The following is a 15,260-nucleotide window of genomic DNA, read 5'->3' as shown; positions in this document are numbered from 1 at the left end:
AAATAAATAATGTAAATACAAATTATATATTAAATAAGAAAAACGTTGCCAGCGGATAGTTTAATTTATCAAAATGTTAGAAAAAGGTCGCACTGTTCCTTTTATATGTTCCCCTTTTTCTTTTCCCACACAAACGGATATTGGCTCCATGTTATTTCCCTGTGTCACATGAATTTGTGTCCCCAAAATGGCGACCTTAGCTGCTGCTGCTGCGGCTGCTGCTGCTGCGGCTGCCATCGCCGCTAATAGAGACCCAGCTGTTGACCGGTCATTACGATCCGTATTTGGTAAGTCTGCGACAGTTACTTTCAGCTATATTCCCGTTTGTTTCTAAAGCAGTGTTCTAATGGATAATGAAGGGGAGCTAGCTAAACATGGCCGGCTAAAGTTGCTGTTAGCATAGCAACGAGGGAACTGACTTAACTTTAGGTAGGCTACATAAATAGAAAACAAATCTTCAAAACTAAAAAGCAGAGGTGCGAAGAAGTAGTCCAATGTTCTGCTTTAGTGAAATTAAAATATCAGAGAGAAGGAATATTCTGTAACAAGTAAAACTCCTGTATTCAAAATCTTGCTCAAGTCAAAGGAAGCCCAAGCATTAGCATCAAAAGATACTTAAAGTACCAAAAGTAAAAGCACTAATTATGCAGAATGGCCCATACCCACATGATATATATTATATGTTTTGATTATAATTATTGATGCATTAATAGGTTCATCAAAGCTGGTAAAGGTGGACCTAATTTGAAGTACTATATTTACTGTTGGTAACTTGTAAACTAAATCCAGTAACCAACGTTTTCTTTATGTGTTGATTATGTTTTATATCATTAATCCCAATATGCAAAGTAATTTACGGTATTAAATAAATCTGGTGGAGTAAAGTACAATATTTACCTCTCAATTGTAGTAGGATAGAAGTACAAAGTAGCAGAAAATGGAGATACTCATGTAAAGTATCTCAAAATTGTACTTAAGTACAGTACGTGAGTAAATCTGCTTAGTTTCTTTACACCACTGTTAAAAATTGAATTTGTTTTAATGTCATTTTTCTCATTTATTTATTATTTCAGTGGGGAACATTCCATATGAGGCCACAGAGGAACAGCTGAAAGACATCTTTTCTGAAGTGGGACTTGTTGTCAGCTTCAGGTGAGTGGAAGAGGTTTCTTCAACACATAGAGATCAATCCTGTGTTTTCACGGCATGTGTGTGTCTCCTAATGTAAACATGTGGCATTGCAAGTCATTGGTAAGGGCTATCATTGGAGTTAAAGTTGCTTAAAGCTACACATTTTACTCACGCACATGGTTACACCTACTCTCCTCTTTTAAATACTCTTCTTTCCCAATGTTCTAATGATTGGCTATGTAAACTATCACACAATTCAATTCAATCTATAACACACATGATGCCCCCTTGTTGGCCCTGGCTTCAAAAAAGGAAAACTCTTGAAACAAAACCCCCTTTTAACATGGAATATAAGTTGCAAGGGGACATAATGATATGTGTTTTCTTGCTCTCAGGTTGGTATATGACAGGGAGACAGGTAAGCCAAAGGGATATGGCTTCTGTGAATACCAAGACCAGGAGACGGCCCTCAGTGCCATGCGGAACCTGAACGGGAGGGAGTTCAGTGGTCGGGCTCTGAGGGTTGACAACGCAGCCAGTGAAAAAAACAAGGAAGAGCTGAAAAGTAAGATTACATATTGTTTGGGCAATATTTAAAAACGAGTATGTTGATTTAAGATTTAATTCAAATTCGTTCACGCGAAGTCATTGCAGGTTTGGGAACTGGAGCCCCAATTATCGAGTCTCCTTATGGAGACACCATCCAGCCACAGGAAGCCCCGGAGTCCATCAGCAGAGCTGTGGCCAGTCTGCCCCCCGAACAGATGTTTGAACTTATGAAACAGATGAAGGTATGCTGCCTGGTTTTTTTCCCCCCAAAGTATTCCAGCTCTTTCTTGTATGGGGCTGGTTTGTTAACATTTCCAATGTCAAAAGTATAAAACAATATGATATTGAACAACTGAATGTTTCAATGGTATTCTAATATATCGAAGACAATTTAAATGAACTAGAAAACCTATAATTAGGAATATAATATATTGAAAGTATTTGATATTGGAGATTCATGTTACTAAACTGTGTATTTAATAGAGATGGGTATCGTTTGAAATGTATCGATTCCGGTTCTTATCGATTCCCCGTTTCGATTCCAAAATTGTAAAAGAAAGAAGTCAAACGTTTAGATAACAAATATCTTTATTCTTTTAAGCTTTAACTGAAATGTTTACAAATAAAAAATATACATGCAATACAAATGTATTGCGCAATAGCTGGGCTTTATTTTAACTGAGCTATGCCTGTGGCCAGCTATTAACTTAAAAATAAGGGTGGTCCCGGCCGTCAGCAAACTGAGCCGGCCGTTCTGTAATTCTCCAGAACACACAGATGGCCAGTCCGCCCCTGGTTACCCTGTATTCCACCGGGTCACCGGGGCGCAGACGGACCCGGTGGAATACAGGGTCTACCGCGTTTAGGAACCGTTAAGCAGAACCAAAATTGTGTATTTTGTATGGGTACCCGGTACCCGGCCTTTTCTTATCGGTTCTCTTCTGGAACCGAGTTTCGGTTCCCAAACCTAGTATTTAATGCTGCTTAGTGTCTTTATACCCACAAAAGATGGTAACAAAGGTTTCCTCAGCTGGAATCCTCTCAGGATTCCCTCTCATTATCAGAGGCTGTGCTGTAGCGGCCGTCTCTCAGCTCTGGAGAAGCCTTATCTTTGCACATCTGGCAGTGTGCTTCATTAGGCTAAAACAACATCACACTGCAGACATTTCCCCCTTCAACTGGAAACGTTTTTGTTGCACCAAAGCTTGTGTCAGTTTCTCCATATGCTGAGCAGGGTGTGGGTGTTCAGGCTCCGATCTTGGTGGCCCAGATCTCATTGCACGTCTTTGTTTAATGTTTTTTGCTGATGCAGCCACTTCGGGTTGACATGTATCTGAATCCTAAGTGGTTAGTAAGAACTACAGGGGGTTGTCTAACCTGGGAGGAAGAAAATAACATACTCCCTTTTAATGTCTGCCGAATTGGGATTTTTCATTGTCTACAGATCCCATTTCAAGGTTCTGTTTTGTGATTTCTCTCTCCAGCTGTGTGTGCAGAACAGTCCCCAGGAGGCGAGGAACATGCTGCTGCAGAACCCTCAGCTGGCCTACGCCTTGCTGCAGGCCCAAGTGGTGATGAGGATCGTTGACCCTGAGATAGCCTTGGTGAGTGGAGACTACAATGAGAAGGAAGAGATTAGCCAAATGCTGCATCATTTTAGTGTTAGAAGCAAGGTTCTAGTCTGCCATTTTGAACCAGTGCATATTTGTGAGAGTTGCTCCCAATGCTGACATGCTTTTCCATATTCTCCACATTTAGAAAATGCTCCACCGTCAGACACCAGTCCAGCCGCTCATTCCCAGCGGACAGGGGGGGGGAGCGCCGCCCCTCAACCCCCCCTCTGCTCCACCCAACATGCAAGTGCCTCAGCCGCAGCAGCCTGTGGTGAGTACGATGGTCTTTCTTTTTTTAACATTTTTTTATTTTTGATTTGGATCACATTTCAACTTCAGTGTACATATGTAGTTAAATAGTTGGTCAGAGTGGTCCGTCTTTCTTTCTTTTTCTTGACAAAACAACAACAATAAGCACACAAGAACATGGGGTGTTTTCTTTACAATATATAACATTGACAGTATAGATCCTTAAATAAAATATTCAAACAGTTAGACAAAAGAAGGGCGTATCGGGGTAATATACACTTTCCATTTCTCCCAAATCTCCTCAAGTCTATGTTCCTGGAGCCTCAAAGAGAAGGTTATTCTTTCCATTACAAAGATTTCGTAAATGATATCGTACCAATCATCTATAGATGGGCTGTTTGGTTTGAGCCATTTCTTTGTGATTGCTTTCCTGGCAGCTACACTCAACATCCCAAACAAGTATTTAGTTTTGATATTTGTGGATGTTGAGTGCAGGAAACCAAAGAGGAGTTCATCCCGATTAAAAAAATAAATGTTTTTTCCAAATATGATGACAATTTCTTTATAAACCTTATGCCAAAAGGTATTTACTACTGGGCAATCCCAGAGCACGTGGTAATGGTTTGCTTCCTGGGAGCCACAATTTCTCCAGCAGCTGGAAGAACCAGCATGGTGAGACTGCTGAGCGGGCGTGATAAAAAATCTAGTGAGACTCTTCCAGGCGAACGCTCTCCATGAGGAGGAGCTTGTTATTCTCCATTGGAATTCACAATAGTTGGTCCAGATTTCCTCTGGAATACAACTGTTAGTTTCCCTTTCCCATTTTAGTTTTATGTATATGGTACTGGCTTTTTTAATCTCCTGGAGTCCCTTATATATTCTTGATATCACTTTGAGCCCTGAATCTGTACCATATGCACCAATAAAAACTTTCACTAAGTTGTTTTCGAACGCCCTCTGGTTCTCTAGCATCGAACTCTTTATGTGGTGGCGTACCTGAAGGAATCTGAAAAAGTCACTGTTATTTAGCCCATGTTGTATTTTCAACGTTTGAAAATTGTTCAGTGTCCCCCGATTTTAAAAAAAAAAAGTACAGTAGGAAGAGAGGCCCCGATCAGCCCATCCCTTATAACTTGCGTCTAGCTTACTCGGGGTAAAGTCGAGATCATGGGAGCACCATTTCAGGATCTTTATCTCTTCAAGCAAGCCACTCTTTGTTATTACCTTTAACCATGTTTTCAGAGTCAGATGGATCCACTTATTACCCGTTTCCATTAGGTTTTTAATTAGTCTTTTATCCCCTAATCGTGCCTGTATTGGAACTGCCCCGAACACCCTCTCTTCAATTTCTTTCCATCTTGCTTGGTAATCTGATTTACACCAACAGAACAAAATCCTCAGTTGGGCCGATGTATAATAGTCTCTTAAACGGGGCAGTGCAACACCTCTCTTGTTCTTTGCCAATTGAAGAGTTTGAAATCATATTCTCGTTTTTTTTCCCTGCCAAAAGTAGCGCGAAATTAATTTGTCCCATTCGTTGAATTGTTTCTGTTATTTCTATTGGAAGAGTTTGAAACAAATATAATATTGGAATTAAATTCCATCTCTTTATGTCTTCCTTAATCTTTTTAATCAACAGATTAAAATTAAAGTCATACAATTTTGTAAGGTCTTTTGGGATGTTAACTCCTAGGTATTTGATGTGATCCAGATCCCAGTTTAATTGGATATTCGACTTTAGAATCTGGCTAGGCCTATAATTAAAACTTAATATTTGGGTCATTTGAATATTCAATTTATAACCTGAGACGGAGCTAAAGTCATATAGGAATGCTAATAATTTCAAAATTAAGCTCTCTGCGTTTGACAAGTGAATTAAAACGTAATCCGCAAATAATAACATTTGATGTTCTTGGCCTTGTATTTTTATGCCAGCAACATTATTTTCCTGACTATCCCCCTGGCTTAAAGCCTCAATAAATATTGCAAATAATAATGGACTTATTGGACAGCCCTGTCTGGTCCCTCTTTCCAGGCCGAATGATGCTGATATGTCCCCATTTATTTTTGCCCTTGGGTCATTATAAAGTGCGTGAATGGTTCTAATAAACGATGGGTGAAATCCACATTTCTGTAATGTTCTATACAAGAATTCCCAATTGACTCGATCAAAAGCCTTTTCCGCATCAAGACTCAATAATACTGCCTCAATTTTATTTGTTGTTATATGTTCAATCACATGTAAGGTTCGCCGGATGTTATCTTGGGTCTGCCTCTGCTGAATAAAACCTGTCTGGTCTAGACTTATTATCCGGGGGAGGATCTTATCAAGTCTCTTTGCTAAAATATGGGTAAAAATCTTAGTCTTGATTCAATACACTTATCGGACAATAATTCCCACATTCAAGTTTATCTTTACCCTCTTTTGGAATCAGGGAAATCACCGCTTCTTTCCAAGGAGAGGGGGTTACTCCCGTTTTAAGCACATGGTTAAATGAGGCCTTCATCATAGGAACCAGTAGGTCTTTCATCACCTTGTACCACTCAGAGGGAAAGCCATCAGGTCCTGCTGCCTTATTAGGTTTTAAGTGTGATATTGCCCTCTTGATCTCTTCATCTGTAATTTAGCTAGTTAGGAGCTTATTCTGTGAGTGTAGGGGGGTAATCTCTTCCTCCTAGTAGTGAAAGAGGGCCCCCTTCAGCCTTTACGCTGATACTAGGTCCATGGTGTCCAATTGTAGGCGTCCCGACCTCAAATCTATCATTTAATTGCCATTAACATTACCCTTCTGAGAAGGTTTAATTTTGGAAAATAGGATCGAGAATTGAGTCTCTCACAACATTACACAGCATAAACTCTCCGTGGTTTCTAGAAGCAACATTGTAATTTTAACTGAATGTTTCTATTAGAGCAGCAGTACTTATCAGGTGTCCTGACGCCGGTATGCATGGAGCTGTTCCTTAAAGCCTTGGTTGGCACGTGTAGTGCCCCGGTTTGCTCGCTTTTCACTGGATCGCCAAGTCATCCGGCTGATCTGGTCCAAAAGGGAGGTTGTCTTTTTCACCACAGTCACCGGAATTCCCCTCTTTGCCATGTCCATCGTTGCTTCCTCCACCGAGCCGTAGACCACCGTACCTTCCTCGTAAAACACTCTTAATCGCAGTAGGGCCTGGCTCATTTCGTGGCATCTGCAGGCAAGTATATGCCAGAGATGCCACAACTTGCCGTGGCAAGTAAATGCCACAACTTGCCGTGGCATTTGCGCATGCTGAACGGGAGTTGCCTCAAGATGCCAGAGTTAAGAGAAGGTTTACGGTAGCTGCCACTCGCCCTCCGTGGCAAATGCTGATATTTAAACCCGTATTTATCGCGTAAAATGTTGCTGTTTTGGCATGACTTTATCGGACTGATCTGTACATAAGACTGATGATCTGTTACTGATGGTCCGATCTCTATTTTTCAAAAAGATTAAACATTATATGTTCTATAGATTTTACTTGGAGAATGTGGTTTGTTAAAAATAAATAAACGTGCTATTTTTATGATAATACTCAAGATATATTATTAGTAATTTGACATAAAGATCTAACATTGTTGACCAGAGGTGGGAAATAGGCTAACTTGTATACTCAAGTAGCCTACTGTACTTGTGATTTAGAAATAGCCTACTTGTGCTTTAGTTGAGTATGTAAATGGTATGTTACTTAGTACTTACCCCACTACAATTCAGAGGTAAATTGTGTAATTGTAGCCTACTCCCCTACATTTATTTAATACGCTACCTTTAGTAACTTACTACAGATTCTGATTAATGATGATAAATATAATCAAGTCTTAAATCAGACTTTATAGTTACTCCTGGAGTAAATTCACAAGATACTCTACAGCAGTGGTCACCAACCTTTTTAAGCCCAAGATCACCGACCTCGGCCTAGGTGAAAGGCGAGATCTACCTCTTGCAGAATTGAGTGAAAAAGACGGCCCAGACAATGCTTCCAATTTGAGGCCTTTTATATAGGCTACGGTAATTGCATCTGAATTACTGTTACAATGAAGACTCCATAATCAGCTCACGGCATATAGGCAGGGGTAAAGTGCTATGTGCAAGTGGGGGGTGGACCTCACCTCTTCAAGGGGGTCTCTCACCTCCTCTAGAGGGGTCCGGGGGATGTTCCCCCGGGAAGATTTTTTTTTAAATATTGAAGATGAAAGCATCAATCTGGTGCACTTTGAGAGCAACATGAAGAGATCTATGGATACATCTCTCAGCACCCATATGAGACAGAACTGTAAACAGATTTTCTTTTTCTTTATGGATATTTTACAAATCACTCCCCTTTTAAACTGTATTCTTGTTTTACTGCCATATAGTATTTCATACCTGTTTTTCATTTATTCTCTTATTGTTTGTATAACTATAATGATCATATGAAGGTGTACCGCGGAAATAATCTTTTGAATAATTTGTGAAAAAACTGTTCTAATCTAAACACTCAATGGTCCTTTAGCTCACCTGAGCCCCTCAGTCTGACAGGGGAAGACTCTCCTCCAGCTTGTTGTGGAAACAGCTCCTTATGTCCGTTAGTGCAGCTAGCTAACCAGATGCTAACATCACGGTCCCCGCTAGCACCGGTCCCTCTCTCGCCCTCTCTCTCTATCACACTAAATGCGCTATTGACACACACACACACACACACACACACACACACACACACACACACACACACACACACACACACACACACACACACACACACACACACACACACACACGCCGAGCTTGAATGACACAACGTGTATTTCCATGCAACTGATTGGTCTGGTGACTTGCCTCTGTTGCATTCACTGAACACGGGAAATTACAGTCCTGCCGTCCTCTCTTGTGTCATGATGAGGTTCACATAAAGCACGGTTAATGTATTATATTATTGAGGTGTCTCAAATATACGTCAATCAAGTGGCACCTGCTAACGGGGTGGTGGATGATATGTTTACATCTAAAAACATATTTTTCAAACATTATTATTTTAATTTTATTTTTCTTTATTTTTTTACTTTTTTTGTTAACGTTGCGCGATCTACCCGCACCACACGTCGATCGCGATCGACTGGTTGGTGACCACTGCTCTACAGTATACAAAGTCATTAAAACGAGCTGCACCTTTACGAGCTTTGATAACACTTTAATGATCAATCATTATAATGAAAACATGTAATATGCACTTTAAGTATATTGTTATGCTAATCATTTTGCGCTTTTACTTGTAACAGAGTATTCCAACATTTAGGTTGGCTACTTCTACTTTTACTTCACACTAGAACCGCCAGGGGTCGCTGTATAGCCTACCTAAAACCACCAACGTGTCAAATGAACGAATGCATTGATTTTCAAGGTACACTGTTATTTTATTTATCATACTAGAACACAATGGGTGTTGCCACTACTCGCCGTGGCGTGTGCCTTGGCATTTGTGGCATCTCCCACAGAGGCCTCTGTGGCAAGTATATGCTACAGATGCCACAACTTGCCGTGGCAAGTCTATATGCCACAACTTGCCGTGGCAAGTCTATATGCCACAACTTGCCGTGGCAAGTCTATATGCCACAACGTGCCGTGGCATTTGCGCATGCTGAACGGGAGTTGCCACAAGATGCCAGAGTTAAGAGAAGGTTTACGGTAGCTGCCACTCGCCTTCCGTGGCAAATGCTGATATTTAAACTCGTATTTATTGTGTAAAATGTCGCTGTTTTGGCATGACTTTATCGGACTGATCTGTACACAGGACTGATGATCTGTACACAGGACTGATGATCTGTACACAGGACTGATGATCTGTATACAGGACTGATAGTCCGATCTCTTGTTTTCAAAGAGATCAAACATTATAATTGATATGAGATTTTACTTGGAGAACGTGGTTTGTTATAATAAATAAACGTGCTCTTTTTATGATCATACTCGGTACTCGAGTTGAGGGGGGATGGCATCCCCCCTGAAATAAAAACGGTTAAAATCATCCCCCTTTTAAAACTGCCACCATCCATCCCTTATGTGCGCCTGTTTTATTGCGCAGGTAACGGTCAGCACAATGGCCAAGCGACCGGGCGACCAATAGCATACTTGTGCTTTAGTTGAGTATGTAAGTAAATTCACAAGATACCCTACAGTATACAAAGTCATTAAAACTAGCTGCACCTTTACCAGCTTTGATAACACTTTAATGATCAATATAATGAAAACATGTAATAGGCCTATGTACTTTAAGTATATTTGTATGCTAATAATTTTTGTTAAAACGGGCAACTTTGAGTTCTCACTATCGGGAGCCTGGCACGCTATGCTGCTATCCCCATGCCTGCTAGACGGGAAGTCACAACGGTCTTTCACTTTCTAAACTATTGGTCGCAACAAATAAATAATCTGGTTTTGGAAAATGCTTTTAACCGTTATATTTCAAGGTTTGACATATGCTTGAATTTAAATATCATTTGAAAGTGCTTTATTTTCAGTTATATGTGACTCGTTAAATTATTTTAACAACTTTTGTTTGTTGTCTCCTGGCCCTGTAACACCAGTGGCAATAACCAGATCTAGCTTAGATTTTAAATAATCAGTTAATATAAAACAGCTAGTAAAAAAACAAACAAGGTGACAATATACTGTGATTGTTGTAGGCTTTAAGTGTTAATTTTTTTACATTTGCATTTACAGTAACAATTTCTGATGAAATAATAAAGGCTTAAGGGTCTCTAAATGTTTGGTTGGATATATAATACAGAATTGTATTCTATCCTCACCCCTGTACAGAATAATTTAAGATTAATATTTAGCTTAAATTTCTTGTTTCTAATTAATTTTCATTTTGTCACATGATCAGCCTGGAATGCATGTCAACGGAGCCCCTCAGATGATGCAGCCCCCCAACATGGGTATTGTTCCTGGCCAAATGCCAGGACCCGGACCGGGACCAGGACCAGCTCAAGGACCGGGAGCAGTCGGACCTCCAGGTAATCATCAAACTGAAGTGATAAAGTATCATTGTACCTTCATGCAGCAGTGTGAGCAAGCTGCCCATTCATCGCACTGGTAGCCTACAAAGCTACAAGTCGTACATTTATATCAGTAAATTGATATCATTCTAATGCAATGATTTAAGCTTTTCTTTCAAGTTGATTGAGTCGTCACATGTGCAATATTTCCCAAAACATGTATTTATGTTAAATCTTTGCACAAGTCATGGCTCACTGGGATCACTAGGTGTCATCAGAGCCTTCTTAGTAGTGGAGTTGCTTTATTCATAAGATTATAATCAGCTTAACCTTCTCCTCTGTAGCGCATACTCACTTATATCATTCTTCCTAAATGTTTGGTATCACTTGTCTCCATCTGTTTAGCCTGCATTCAACATATCATTAGTCATTTAAAGTTCCATCCTCACCTCTGGGTTTGCATACCACATTGCCATATTCACGCGTCTACATGCTCTTAAAGTTTGCTTTGCTCTCTTGAGTCTTGTGTCTCCTGTTCTTTCACTTTAATGCTGGCTCAGGAAACCTTCAGCATTCTCCCACAGGATCGTCTGGGCATGCTGCTATCGAGCGGCCTCAAGGTATCACTGTGCTGCTCGGTTCACTCAGGTCAGAGCGCTGTCATTGAGAGGACCATACACTGCACTGCTGGGGTTCAGAGTTAGACTGCATGTCCACTCTGAATCAAATATGAACGCATATTAAAGCAGTTGTTAAGCCTTGTCATAGCATTATCATAACTAATGCAGAATGTGCCTTCTCATGGCGGCGCATGTGAACATATACAGGTTTGCCAGGGTTAAAACATTTGTATGCAAATGTTTTTGAATGCATGGTTGAATAAGTGTTGAAGCAGAGCCAACATTGTTATTTATATTTTAAGAATGCTTTGCTATTGTCCATGGCCTTTAAGTTCAAGCACCAATGCTGACAGATGGGTGGAGGTTTAATGAGTCTGTTTTTATAGCTTTGTTGGTGTTAATGGCAGTCATCAGTTGTATCATTTCATTAGTAGAATTTAAAGGAGCGGCTTGCTTTTCTGTTTGACTCTGTTCACAATGACAGGAATGATGAGTTTACCTTCAAAGTAACTCAGAAAATCAAGCTTCTCTGCTCCTCTCTTACGGCCCGTCCACACAGCGGCGTGCGTTGAAGCTTGCCGGCGGGGGGGAGCTGAAACTCGACCAAGAACCAATCACATGAATCTCCCGCCCCGGACACACAAGCACGCGGTTTGATTGGCTAGAGCTTGTACTGGCATATGATTCAATTGGCTGACGCTTCCGCCCAAGCTTCAAAAGTTGAACATTGCTCAACTTTTGCAGCGAGCAACGCTTTTAAATCTACGGTTCGCTCCCACAATGCAGTTCGGTAGGGCTGCTCGATTATGGCAAAAATCATAATCTCGATTATTTGGGTCAATAATTGTAATTGCGATTATTCATTGACTTTGAAGACATCCATTTATTGGAGAGAAAAAATGTGAACAGTATGTTTTTAACAGTTGATTACCCTGAACTTAAAAAAAATTATTTAAAAAAAAAAAGTAATAATAAAAAAATTATCTTTTTATTTCGATTACGTTGTGTTCGTAATCGTTGCAAGCCGTTATCGCGATTTAAAATACGATTAATTGTGTTTAATTTCTTGCCATTTCTCCACACTACAGTTCCACTGACAGCAGCAGCTCACACGTCCTGTACCATTTCTATTTCTTTTAGCTGCTTTTTTTTTATTTTAAAGCAGCCTTATGCTCTCCTCCCTCTTTTGAATCGGAATTCAACTAAACCAGTTTGATTTTTCAATGAATATTTACCAGCTTAAATAAACATTGCATCGTTCTAACACGATGAATGAGTTATACACCCTTGATTTCTATTGGGATAAAACTACATCAAGAAGAATCTTTTTTTTTAGTTGAAATGTAACTATAATCTCATTCTTGTAGAGCTCACCTGACTGGAGATTAGACTCGTGTTTTAGTCACCTTCACAAAAACATGGTGCCCTATTGTTAACTCTGTAGAGCCTTGTTGTATTGTATAGTCATTCATGCTATTTGGGTAACTGAATTCTGACGCACCCGTCTCCTCTCTGCATGCCTCCTGTTGTGACGTTCCCTTGGCCGACACACACCAGAGTTACAGGACACAAGTAGGGAAATATTCTCAAGTGAGGACTTGTGTATTGGTGTGGGAAAAAAACATTTTGAATGTGTTTTCAGACATGTTGAACCTATAATATCATCCTGATATAATTGTTTTCCTTCATTCTTTGTGTTCCTGATGACTCTCCTTTTATATCTCTGTGTTGTGACATCTCAGTGTGATGTGTCCCTCCCTCACACAGCTCTGCTTGTTTCCTCAGATATCTAACCTGAGCCAACACCTTTTTATAGTCGTGTGTGCTTTCCCTTACCTGGAATTTCCACCTTTTCCTAATAGATTTGTCATGAAGCATTTCCTGGTTGGTGAATATTAAGTAATGTATGCCTTGTCTCCCGTTAGGACCCGGCGGTATCCCCCCCAGAGGGCTGCTGGGAGATGGTCCTAATGACCCCAGAGGAGGAACTCTGCTGTCCGTCACTGGAGAGGTCATCGAGCCCGGGTAAGACGTTCACACGCATCGCAAAGGCTTTGATCTAGTAGAAATAAGTTATGACAACTCTTTATGTATTTGTGTTTTATTTAATTTGTCTCTGTTTTGTATTCAGCCGGCCTTACATGGCAGCCCCCCCACCCCACCAAGCCCCACCTGTACACATGGCAGGAGCCCCACCTGTACACATGGCAGGAGGGCCCCCCCCGGATATGAGAGGCCCTCTAATGGACATGAGATGCCCACCCATGGGTGAACCACGCAACATGATGGGCGACCCCAGAGGTCCCCCGATGATGGAGCAACGCGGACCCCCGATGGAAACCAGAGGTAGCTGCTCTGATGACCGAACTCTTTGTTAGTCACACTAGTTGTAACAGTCAACTTTATTTACGAAGCGCCTTTTAGTACAAGAGTTTCAAGAAGCTGTACAATGCAAACATTTGGAAGAAAGGTAAAAGAAAAAACAGGAAATAACAATATTTATAAAACAAAACATAAATTCTTGTCTCAGCTGGCAGAGGGACCGAGTGCCGCTTAACCAAACAGAAGTCTTTTGTCCAAGCAAAAAGTTTTTTACAGGATTAGAACACTTTTTTCTTGCTATTGTGTTACGCTTGTATTTAATTCAATACCTCTTTCATTCATTTTGTTTGAGGTCATCAATGTTCCTAGAAGCTAACAAAAATGGTCGAACTACAAACATGTCTTTTAAAGTGTTTTATGTTTGTAAACTTTCTTTTCACCTCGGAGTAATTTCATAAGAAGGAAAGAAAATGTAGCTCAAAATTCAGCGAGATGTGAACCTTAAGGTTTTTTGTTTTCCCCTGCAGGCCGTGACCCGAGGGCGATGGACACTCGAGGTCCGGTGGCGGCTCAGAGGGTTCCCATGGCGACAGGAATGCCGGGCCCCGCTCCTCATAGCATGGCTCCGAACGCTCCTCCACCAGCAAGACCGGTACCTGCATCTTTTCAAATACAGTCTATACATTTCACAATGAGTTCTTTCAATTGTTTTATGCAAAAACTGAAAGAAAAAGCAGTTTTTAGCAGCATAAATATGGAGATTTCTTATACTGTTTTTTATAACCTATAGGATTGAATATCTTTGGATTTAGGTCTGACGAAACAAGACATCACCTTTTAACTTTAGGGAAACTATTATATATTTATACTATTTTCTGGCATTATATAGATCAAACGATTGATCAATCATTCTAAACATGTGAATTTGAATTAAGGTTAGATATATGAGTATGAAATCAGTGCTATCTGTGTTGGATAACCATTACCTGCTGTTTTCCGTGCGTCTGTGCTGCAGGGTCCTGGAAACTCTGGTCCTCCGTCGGGAGGGGGCTTCAGTCCGGGGCAGAGCCAGGTCTCCACACAGGACCAGGAGAAGGTGGGTTCTCGCTCTGTCAGCAGCTTGATGAAGGGCTCCTCTGCCAAATGTCTTATCTTGCATTCTCATTCACTGATTGCAAGTCATTCGGAGGGAGGGAATGTAAACAAGCAGCAATTGGGACTTAACCAATGGCTTCCCAATATGAAGTGAGTCATGTTCGGCCCATTTTGAGGACACTAGAGCTCATGTATAACTGGTAAATGGCATTATGTGTCCCTCTAGGCTGCCCTCATCATGCAGGTGCTGCAGCTGACCCCAGAACAGATCGCCATGCTTCCCCCGGAGCAGCGGCAGAGCATCCTGATCCTCAAAGAGCAGATTCAGAAGACTGCAGGGGGGGGGCCTTAACAGGCTCATGGAGAAAAATACAAAAGGGTTCAGGTAGGCCAAGATTAGGTTTCTCAGTTCTTGCACATTCCTCACTAACTTTGAAGCAGGCTTGTATTGTCACTCAGCAAATCTGTGATGAGACATTTTTCTGATTTCATTTTTATTATAGGATTCCCAAACTGCTCCACCCCGCTGACCTTGAAGAAGTCTCACCTTAGACTTTTGTATAGTTTTTTTAAATCGAAGAGTCTGGTTACACATGAGTGGATGATGAATACTGAACAGAAGTGTGATGTTTCATCCCAAAGCCAGCTGTTATTCTTGATGTTTTGTCAATAAAACCAACAAAAAATACA

At 40.8% G+C, this 15,260-nt stretch overlaps 1 protein-coding gene across 2 annotated transcripts; it reads left to right on the top strand.

Annotated features, from left to right (window-relative positions):
• Positions 1-45: 45 nt before the first annotated feature.
• cstf2 (cleavage stimulation factor, 3' pre-RNA, subunit 2) lies at positions 46-15,258 on the top strand. 2 transcript variants are annotated; one of them, XM_079669848.1, is made up of 14 exons: positions 46-287; positions 1,074-1,152; positions 1,527-1,696; positions 1,777-1,922; positions 3,165-3,284; positions 3,439-3,564; positions 10,422-10,551; positions 11,094-11,153; positions 13,079-13,178; positions 13,285-13,499; positions 14,003-14,127; positions 14,491-14,571; positions 14,797-14,955; positions 15,074-15,258. In XM_079669848.1, the coding sequence occupies exons 1-13, from the start codon at positions 188-190 to the stop codon at positions 14,920-14,922; spliced, it is 1,578 nt and encodes a 525-aa protein (XP_079525974.1). In that variant the 5' UTR covers positions 46-187; the 3' UTR covers positions 14,923-14,955; positions 15,074-15,258. The 2 variants fall into 2 exon arrangements, with proteins under 2 accessions (XP_079525974.1, XP_079525975.1); XM_079669849.1 differs by lacking the exon at positions 11,094-11,153.
• The last annotated feature ends 2 nt before the right edge of the window (positions 15,259-15,260 follow it).

Source organism: Notothenia rossii, assembly GCF_949606895.1.
Source record: "Notothenia rossii genome assembly, chromosome: 3".
NCBI classification, from domain to species: domain Eukaryota; kingdom Metazoa; phylum Chordata; class Actinopteri; order Perciformes; family Nototheniidae; genus Notothenia; species Notothenia rossii.
The sequence above is the reverse complement of the archived record's forward strand: the minus strand, read 5'-3'. Positions and strand labels throughout refer to the sequence as shown.

Bases quoted from the DNA above. Each gene is read 5' to 3' on its own strand.
- cstf2 (XM_079669848.1), top strand. From the start codon at position 188: ATGGCGACCTTAGCTGCTGCTGCTGCGGCTGCTGCTGCTGCGGCTGCC. The intron at 1,923-3,164 runs GTATGCTGCCTG...TTCTCTCTCCAG, and splicing joins AACTTATGAAACAGATGAAG to CTGTGTGTGCAGAACAGTCC. The intron at 13,179-13,284 runs GTAAGACGTTCA...TTTTGTATTCAG, and splicing joins GGAGAGGTCATCGAGCCCGG to CCGGCCTTACATGGCAGCCC.